This window comes from Lathyrus oleraceus, chromosome 7 (assembly GCF_024323335.1).
Source record: "Lathyrus oleraceus cultivar Zhongwan6 chromosome 7, CAAS_Psat_ZW6_1.0, whole genome shotgun sequence".
Taxonomy (NCBI): domain Eukaryota; kingdom Viridiplantae; phylum Streptophyta; class Magnoliopsida; order Fabales; family Fabaceae; genus Lathyrus; species Lathyrus oleraceus.
Window position 1 is genome coordinate 349295284 of NC_066585.1, and position 10772 is coordinate 349306055.

General features: G+C 36.6%; 1 protein-coding gene across 1 annotated transcript; it reads right to left on the minus strand.

Moving 5' to 3' along the window:
• Nucleotides 1-6678: 6678 nt before the first annotated feature.
• On the minus strand, nucleotides 6679-8573 carry LOC127103774 (uncharacterized). The gene is made up of 5 exons (XM_051041007.1): nucleotides 8466-8573; nucleotides 7657-7772; nucleotides 7488-7585; nucleotides 6906-7388; nucleotides 6679-6767 (listed from the first exon to the last, which is right to left on the minus strand). The coding sequence occupies exons 1-5, from the start codon at nucleotides 8571-8573 to the stop codon at nucleotides 6679-6681; spliced, it is 894 nt and encodes a 297-aa protein (XP_050896964.1).
• Between the last annotated feature and the right edge of the window lie 2199 nt (nucleotides 8574-10772).

The following is a 10772-nucleotide window of genomic DNA, read 5'->3' on the forward strand; positions in this document are numbered from 1 at the left end:
TCAGAATTTTGTTACATAATCTCAGGTCCAATTGTTCCAGTCTCTCTAGATTCATACCAATACAGAGGTGTCCTACACCTCCTACCATATAATTCCTCAAACAGGGCCATCCCAATATTTGAGTGGAATCTGTTATTGTAAGTGAAGTCAATCAACGATAAGTAGATATCTCAAGCACCTCCTTGTTATAGCACATAAGCCCTCAACAAACCCTCCAAGGATTGGATAGTCCTCTCCGTTTGACCATCTGTCCGTGGATGATGATAAGCATAACTCAACTTCAGCTTAGTACCCAACGCCTCTTGCAAAATCTTCCAAAACCTCGATGTGAACCTCAGGTCTCTATCAGATACAATGCTCAATGGAATACCATGCAATCTAACAATCTTCTCAATATACAACTCAAATAACTTCTGCAAATGATAACTGACCTTAACCAGTATGAAATGAGCCAATTTAGTTAGTATGTCGACAATCACCTAAATAGAATCACATCCCTTAGTCTTCTTTGACAAACTTGTCACAAAATCCATGGAAATGTTATGCCACTTCCATTCTGGAATACTCAACAGTTGCATCAGACCCAACGACTTTCGATGTTCAATCTTTGACTTCTGACAAGTCAAATAAGCATACACAAACTCAACTACTTCCTTCTTCATTCCTGGCCACCAAAACAACTTCTTCAAGTCTTGATACATTTTAGTGGCATTTAGATGAATACTCAACCCACTTTTGTAATCCTTCTCAATAATACTCTTCTTAAGCTCGGGTACATCTGGTACACAAACCCCGTTTATGAACCTCATCACACAATTCTCATCGATCCCGAAATCACCATCCTTATCTTGATTGATTAACACAAGTCGGTCAACCAATCCCACATCGGTCTTCTGACCCTCTCTAATCTCTTCAAGAATACCACTTGTCAGTTTCAACATACCCAAATTCACACTATTATGAGTCTCTTCACATACCAGACTCATGTCTCTGAATTGCTTAATCAATTCTAACTCTCTGACCATCAACATCGACATATGTAATGAATTTCTACTCAATGCATCAGCTACAACATTAGCTTTATCTGGATGGTAGCTCAAGCCAAAATCATAATCTTTCGAAAACTCAAGCCATCTTCATTGCCTCATATTTAACTCCTTCTGATCAAATAAATACTTCAGACTCTTGTGATAATTAAACACTTCGAATCTGGAGCCAAACAAATAATGTCTCCAAATCTTCAACACGAACGTTAAAGTTGCTAACTCAAGATCATGCATAGGATAATTCCTTTCATGAACTCTCAAATTTTGAGAAGCGTAAGCCACGACCTGACCATTCTGCATCAACACACCTCCCAGACCCATCTTCGAAGCATCACAATACACCACAAAGGACTCACTTGGATTCGGTAAAATCAAAACTGGAGTAGACATCAACTTTTTCTCGAGTTCTTGAAAACTCTCCTCACAATGCACATCCCAAACATACGCTTGACCCTTTTGAGTCAACTGAGTCAAAGGCAACTTTAACTTCGAAAAACCTTCAATGAATTTCTTGTAGTAACCAGTCAACCCAAGAAAACTCCTAATCTCCGTAACAGACTTCAAAGTCTCTCATTGTAACACAACATCTATCTTCTATGGATCCACAACTATACCACCACTATAAATCACATGACCAAGGAAACTCACTTCTCGCAGCCAGAACTCGCACTTGGACAACTTCGCATATAATTGGTTCTCTTTCAATATCTACAATAGAACTCTCAAATGCTCCTTGTGCTCTTTATTAGACTTTGAATATATCAAGATGTTGTAGTGGGAAATTCATGATCATCAAGCTATTGACAAGCTAGAGATCAAATAACAAGAGTCGCCACCGTACTTTTATTGTTTCCAAGGGAAAATGGAAAAAGTACGAACAAAACCTAAAAGTAAGAAGTTTTCAAATCAAAACTAATTAAAAGTCAGATATCACAGGTAAGGGGGTTGGTTACACAGAGGGAAGGTGTTAGCACCCAAAGTGTCCTAGGTACTCCTAGGGAGCCCTTTTTGTGTGCATATGTACTTGGTATAAAGTGATGTTTACAAACAAATAGAGTGGGGGGATGAGAAAAGAATTCATTAATTATATTTTTGTGTTTGACAAGACCTTCGGTCTTGTGCCTACTTACCAACATAAAAATGAGGGATCAAAACCTCGTAGTTCGTGATACAAATTCCAAAGTGGATGCATTGTTTTTAACAAAAATTAAGTTTGAAAGGCACAAAGGCCTAAAAATGGCTTGAATGAGTTAGTTCTTTTTTGGGCTTTTTGAAAGTTTAAGTCAAGTATAGTTAAGTCTATTTACAAGTTTGATTTAAGAAAAGAAGTTTGAAAATGCAATGGCATAAGGCCAAAGTTTCTATCTTTTTGCAAAAAGTGATCAAAGTTTAGAACAAAAATAGTTCACACAAAGAAGATTTTTAAAAATGGAGGGAGAGATTTTGAAATTAAAGAAATGGGGAGAAGATGAAGAGACTATCCTATGTACAGAATTAAAAGTTTAGAGTTGAAAAGATCTGACCAAATGGGTAGCAATCCAATAGACAAGAATGTCAATAGAAACCCAGAATTCCCTTGGACTTTTAGAATTAAGCAACACACAAATTCACAATTATATTATCTTGAAGAGCAAGACATCAAATAAAGATGGCCACATCCAAGCTTATCCATTCCATGATCTTCTCCAAAATAGCCCATGTAACAGATGAGTTCCACAAGTCACAGGTTCAAAATAACAGCTTCACAATGATCATGTTATAAATGAATTTAGAGATATCTTTAAAGATGTATCAGATGAAGTTCAAATTGCAAGCACTTGATTTCTCAGCAAGTTGGCATTGACCAAGTCCTTTAGCATAGGAAGGTTGCCTAGATTCTAAGTCCATTTGTCAAAGATCAAGCCAACAGTCCACGCAAAAGTTTTTTAGGGTTTTTTTGTTGTTATTATGTACATTAATGGTCAAAGACCACACAAACAAGCAAAGTATACACAAGTAAAATATATCACACAATATGGTCCAAATGGATAAAGTGAAAATTGCATTAACATAAATAATTAGAATGATATGAATAATGGCAAATGAAATAGAGTGCTAAAAGTAAATTGCATTAAAGTAAAAGCTTGAAATTAAAAGTTAGTAGTTAATTGGTTAGAAGTTAGTATTGTTTTTCTTTTGCTTTTCATTTCAAGACATTCTTTGGAGAACACTCAACCCACTTATCACAAGCATGAATCCTTGAGCCAAAACATCTTCCAAAGGAAGGAAAGAAGGCCAAGTTTCCATACAATACCATGAAAGAGGGGAGACTTACAATCTCACTATCTAGAATACTTATGCCTTTTATGTCACAAATTTAACGTTATGTTAAGCAATTGTAATTGAACTTATGTAGAAGTCATAACTATTTGAGGTCGGGCAATAGAATTTTGGTGTTAATGCATGTTAGAGACATAGTATAATGGACTATGCTCATGAAACATACCACACACAAAAAGAATATGCAAAAGATGTGGCCTAATCTCATCCATACTCATGTCAATTTTTCAATCAACTAGTATTAGGACTTTGAGATATCATAGACCAAAGGGAGTGAATGAATGAAGAAAGGGAATAAGATGAAGTGGGAGGGGAATGGATCAAAACACAAATTGGTCAAAGGAGGACTTTTACCAAATTAATATCATCCATTCATTTTGGGAGATGGAATGTACATTCCATCAATCCCCTAAATCCAATGATATTAATTTGACAAAGTCAAATCAACCTTGACCAAGGCCCAACAACAAGAGTCAAACATAAACAAGTCATCACAATTGGTCAACAAATTTATTTGGCATTTATTCAAATTAAAAAAATACTAAAATAGTGCATTTAAATTAAATATGGTTTGTCCAATTCCTAAAATCTCATCAAAACACCAAAGAGATGGCCATGGGATTTATCATAGGTCAAACAAGGTCAAAGGACCCTGGAGAAAATTTTTCATAATTTTTGGACATTTAAAAATATTTTTAAACAATTAAAAAAAATGCAAAATCAATTAATTCATGAAAAATATTAATAATGATCCAAAAAATAAATTTAATTCAGAATATGAAAGAGAAAAATATTTGAATTTTTTTAGTGAAAGTCCCATATTTTTTGGATCAATATTGAATTTAATATGAATTATTGAAAATAATGCAATTAAAATGAAAATTAAAATATCAGAAAAAACGTGGACCACTTGATCTCCCTCATTAATTGAGGTGGTAGATTAAGTGGCCAGAAACACGCGTTCCACCGTGCACATGAGTCAGCGCACCATAACATTGGTATTCAAAAGGAACGATTGTGATTAAAACAAATTACATGGATCATGTGGCTGTGAGACATGCCAGCGCATGGCCGAAGCTGTAGCTCCGGTCTTCTTCTCCGGTGGACCTCACCGGACTGGTCCACCATCAACCATCACCAAAATTAAAAACAATGACATGATTTCAAAGTAAAAATGGCACTGAGTTCGAATCTGACCTCAATTCACTCTAACTCCAAGTATATTGAGAGATACATGGAGTTGAAATTTGAGGTACATGAACTAAGTTGCTTCGATTTGGCCTCAAAGCAACTCAACCTTCTTGCCTACATTGGCAGGACTTCAGACAACCAAAGAATCAATAGAATTGAGCAAGAATTTGAGAGAATCGAAGAGATCAAAATTTCTGGAAAATACCTTCAATAGAGGTCTGGATTCAACTGATCTTGATCTTGCCCGTGCTTGTTGTCACTCCAAATGCTTTCAGAAGAAGGATTAAATGCTTACAAGGCTATGGATTCCTGGAGATTTAAATTTCAAAATAGTGGAAATTCAACCTCAAATTCAAATGAATTTCTCAGGTTTGTCCTTTGCAAAGTGAGGGTTAGAGATGAGGGATCAAAGCTGGCGCCAATGTGTGTCAATTGCTGAGCATATGAGGCTCTATTTATAGTTGAAACCATTGATATTTGCACACTTGAAATCACTTTCCAAATTTGGTCATTGATGATGCATGGGTGCATGGGCGCGCATAGGCCCATAAAATCATTGTCATAAGTCCACAAATGAATGTTAGATAGTCTGAATTCAGCTTGGATTGCAAGGCAAGTGTGCATTTGGATTTGAAGTTTTATCTTTGCCAAGTGATGACACCATGTTCATGCCATGCGCAGCCTATGCATTACTTATCCAAAATGAATGAATTTGAGCTCTTTGGAAAGGAGAGATCAAGAGGAACAAATTTCATGTTCAACACTTTTTCATTTGGAGCTTGGAACTTGGAGAAATTTAAGGTGAAAGTTTGGAAAGTTTTGACATATCAAATTTTTTCTAAGTGTCAAGCTATATGTCTCAATATTCCACCTTGCTTAACGTTTTATATGAGCTTCAAATGAGAAAAGTGTCTTTATCAAAGTTGTAGCTCTATCAAAGACCTTCAAAATGGTCACCAATTTCATGTCAGTTGGATTTAAAATGATAGAGTTATGCATTTTTGAAGTTTGGAAAAATCACTTGATCAATGGTATAGGTCAAAAGTGACCTATAATGTAACCTCATATCACATGCTCAAAAAAGTTGAATTAGCCCCCACTCCAAACATAAAAGTTGAAGCAGACACATTGAATTTAATTGTGCAACTTGGAAATCTTTCATCTCATAAATATTGGCAAGTTATGGCCTTGGGAAGTTGACTTTCAAATTAGGGTTTAGACAAAATGACCTATAATGTTTCAACATAGAAGATGATTTTCCAAGCAAAACTAGATCTAGGTCTCAACATGAAAGTTGTTTGGAATGTAATTTAGAGTAAGTTTTCTCTTATAATCATTTTCATATGGCTTTCTTGGCTCATGGTAGATCATATATTGAATCCATCTGGCTAACCACCTTCAACCAACTTGCTAACTTCCAATTCTATTGTAAGTTTTCTCTTGAATCCATCTGGCCAACCACCTTCAACCAAATTGCTAACTTCCAATTATATTGACTTTATTGGCTCATGGTAGATCATATATGCATAAGATGATGAATTTTTAAGTGTCCCTTGAGAAATTTGATCAATTGGTGAGATAGCTTGTTGGAGAAGTTACTCAAGATACCCAGTCAAACTAGGGTTTCCAAGGCAAATCACCCTCAAGCTCTTGAAGAAAACTTGATTAACATAATATATAGAGAACATTGGGACTCATATATAATGCTCATAACCATTCTTGGATCAATTCTTGGTTGTGCTCTTTGTTCATGAGGGTCTCAAACCCTAGATGTGAACTTGATGAATCAATGGAATCATGCCCTTCCTACAAAAGAGTTAGACAAATGCAAAGACATATTTTTGGTATTTTGGTTAGTGAAATGATAAAATACAAGTATGATACAATCACAAAGTACTTGGTGATCCCTCCCAAAACAAACCCAATGAAGGAGGGGTAAGGAGGATGCCAAGGTATGATCCCAATGCTAATGCTTGTGATGGAATTACATGAGGGATCTTAGGTTCAAAATTGGGGTCTTACAGATGTCATCGATGAATACAATCATAAACTGATCTAAGTACGGATGGAATATTCTATTCATGTACTCCATGAACACTCCAGGCGCATTAGACATACCAAACTACATTACCGAATACTCATAATGACCATACCTCGTTCTGAAAGCAGTCTTCAGAATATCTTCATGCTTCACATGAATCCGATGATAACCTGTACACAAATTTATCTTGCTAAACACACAAGCACCTACCAACTGATCCATTAAATCATCAATCCTAGGAAGTGGATACTTGTTCTTGATAGTCACTTTATTCAACTGTCGGTAGTCAAAACATATCCTTATACTACCGTCCTTCTTCTTCACTAACAACACCGGCGCACCCCATGGTGAAACACTCAGACGAAAAAACTTATTTTCAAGCAGATCTTCTAGTTGCATATTCAATTCACTCAACTCTGAAGTATACATTATATAAGGATCCGTCAACACCGACCTAGTACCAAGTACTAAATCTATAGTAAACTCAACTTCACGCTCTGGTGGCGATTGCCTGATATGATCTGGAAAAACTTCCGAAAAGTCACTCACCACCGGAAACTCACTAATCACAACTTTACTCTCAGCCTTCATAGAAGCTAATATCATAAACATTATAGCATCATCACTCACAAACTCATTCACTTTCTTAGAAGACACAAACAACTCATTACTTGCATCAAACTTTGGAAATGACTTCGTCTTGTCAAAATAGTTTATATGAACATGGTTGAACTCTAACCAGTTCATTCCAAGGATACTATCAAGATTCTTCAAATGTAAACACACTAAGTCTATGCCAAATTTCTTACCATAGGTAATAAGTAGACAATTCAAACAAACTTGTGACATGATTACCGAACATAGAGTCGGGGTATCAACAATCATATTACCATCCATAGAAGATAATTTCAACCCTAACCTCTCAACACAATCAAGTGAAACAAACAAATGTCTTACACCCGTGTCAATATTAGAAATCAAAGGAATACTATTGATAAAACACGTACCTCAAATCAAACGGTCAACACTAGTAGTCTTTGTCCCACTCAAGGCAAATACCTTCCCTTCAGACTATGCTTTCTTGGACTTTGACAATTGGTACTGATATGACCATACTTGCCACAGTTATAACAAATCGGCATATCACTCCTACAATCTACCGCATGGTGACCCGTCTTTCCACACGTAAAACACATCAGAACATTATTCTTGCACTCATTAGCACGGTGGCTCAACTCACCACACTTGAAGCACTTGACAGAAGTGGGAGTCCCCCCCTCCCCCACTTAGATTTTTCTCATTTGCATATCTCTGCTTTTCTTTGTCAGCTGGAGCACTGTATGGTTTCCTCCTATACTAATTCTTTCCCTTCCTCTCACTAACACTCTTGTAGTGAGCGAAACGAGTTATGTTATCCTCATCATAAATCTTACACTTGTTTACTAAAGTATGAAACCTGCAAATCTCCTAGTAGCCAATACCATGCTTAATCTCAAGTCATAGTCCATTTTCAAACTTAATGCACTTAGACCCTTCCATGACATCACCATTATAGTAAGGGAAAAACTTCAAAGGTTCCTCAAACTTCGTAGCATACTCAACAACCGTCATATTGCCTTGTTTAAGCTCAATGAATTCAATTTCCTTCTTGCTATGCACATCTTCAGGAAATTACTTCTCAAGGAATTGAACCCTGAACACAACCCAAGTGATCTCAGCACAAACAACTTATAGTCTCTGGCAAGCATTATCTCACCGGTCCTCAGCTTTCTCAGGCAACATGTGAGTAGCAAACAACATCTTTTGTTCCTTAGTACAGGACATCGCACGAAACATTTTCTTGATCTCTCGGAGCCAGACCTAAGCACCTTCCCTAAACCACAAAACTCATCACCTGCCTGATTTTGTTGTATGTGGAGTGCCCGAGCCATTGACTCTAAAGCATTAGCAATAGTGCAGTCATTTCTTCCAGCCATTATGCACACCATTATACAAACATTAGAAGAAACAATGCATCGACATTGTACACACACATGTCTCCTACTAGGGACTTGACATCATTACAAACCTTTTCGGACGCACAAACTTGCTCTGATACCATTATGTAACACCATAAACCCCAAAACTTATATTTTAAGAATTACACGATAATCTAAGGTGTCGCCAACGATAAAACCTTTAATAAGACAAACATTTAAAAATAAAAAAAACATTTGAGCGGAATTACTAACGTCAATCAACACCTGTCATCACACACTCACCTTCACTTAGGGCATCATTGCAGCGGTATCGTTCATATTTCAATTTAAATGAAACAGTCACAACAAAACATTTAGTCTCAAATTCCACTTAAATAAAATATTTTCAAAAACCAGAGTTCTCACAAGAAACTCTCAACAACTCCAACATAGGACCAATTAAAGATTTAAACTCCAACAAAATATAATAATCAAATAACGTTCCCGACCTCGATGCTATAGAATCAGAGCAAGAGTTCTAATAACAAAAACTAAACAAAGTAACTTCATGAGCTAACTTCCACTTACAACAACAAACTCTACTCCTTAGTATCTAAAAGTTGTCCATGATGGATAACATGAAAGCAAAGGGAGTGAGAAACAATAAACCAATATAAATAGTATAAAGAATGCTAAGATAGAGAACACACAACAAGCACACATTCATTACATAATTGACAACAACATCTTTCCACACCAATCATAATAACATATGCATATTCTCAACCAATCCACAACATCATGAAAGTTCAACTGCATATGCAAACACGTATGCAATATACTCCATAAATGACTTATTATGTATGTGGTACCATTCATGAACACTCAGGTTCATCTCTCTCCCGATCCATACCATAGGACTAGAGCACACCAAATCGTTACCATCACCATAAATAACGCTTCCCCGATCCCCACCTGAAACTGACTACTTGCTTCTGATCCTCACCATATGACCAGAGCATACCAAAACTGGACTGAAGTAACATGCATTTTCACCAAGAGGTTCACCAAAAGAATCACCAAGCACATCTCACCATTTATACACACATCACTCGTCATGTGCAACAATTAATCAATGCTAAAACATCAATAAACAACAAAAGGCATCAACGGCTCAACAATGGTAATTTCATAAACATTTATTAATGTTACTTCACCAAAATAACAACACATAATTGTGTAAACATAACGATCCACTAACTAATAATACAAGTCATCCCAAACATCCCTACAGTAGGTAAATGACTACAACTTAAACTTTCACCAAACACTAGCATGAGGTATCTGTGTGCGTTAGCTTTTTAAAGCTTCAAACGGCGTCTCATTTAGAGTCACGAAACTCAAGTTACGCTCAAAATCATCTCACTTGGTACAAAATCCAAGGAGCTTCTACGACCCATATTACTCCCCAAGCCAAAAATAACCCTTGGGCATGCCTCTGGTGCAAAAACTAGGTCACCAACCCTAATCCTTTGCATATCTTCATATCATTCATATCATCTACATATCCATATTCAATACAAGAGGACATGTATCTTAGATTCCAAGCTTCGTGCTTGCACCTAGTGGAAGCTAGGGTTTCTCTGCATCTAAAGGTGGCTCAATCAATCAAACCCTATTTGGAGGTAGCTCTTGAAGCTTGTGTTTTGTGCCCAACATTGGTGATTCATCTGTGGCTTCTTGGTGAAACAAAGCCCTAATTCGGGATCCTCACTTGATCATGGTGTCCCTAAACCCCAATTCATGTCTATCACTCCTTATGTATGTCCCTAACCCCTTTTCATTGGTCCATCATCACCCCGTGGTGTGTATGTTTCACTTGCTTGGTCAAGATCCAGTCAATGTCCACTTTCTCATGTGTTTTCTTTGGTTTGATTGGCATTCGCTTCATGGCCCTGCATGTTCATCTCTAGCTTGTCTATGTTCATTGGTTCAAGCCCATTTCCATGGCATCATAACTTCCACTTGATTCAATCCATCCCTAGCATTTCATATGACCATTTATTTATGCCTAGTCCAAGTTCACGTCTTTCTTAGGCCTATTTCATATGGTCGTTTCAAGTACCTAGTTTATGCTTTATTATTTCATCTGGTCATTGTATTTCAAGTTCATCTCTTGGTATTGTCATGCCAATGTTGCTTGGTACATGAATATTT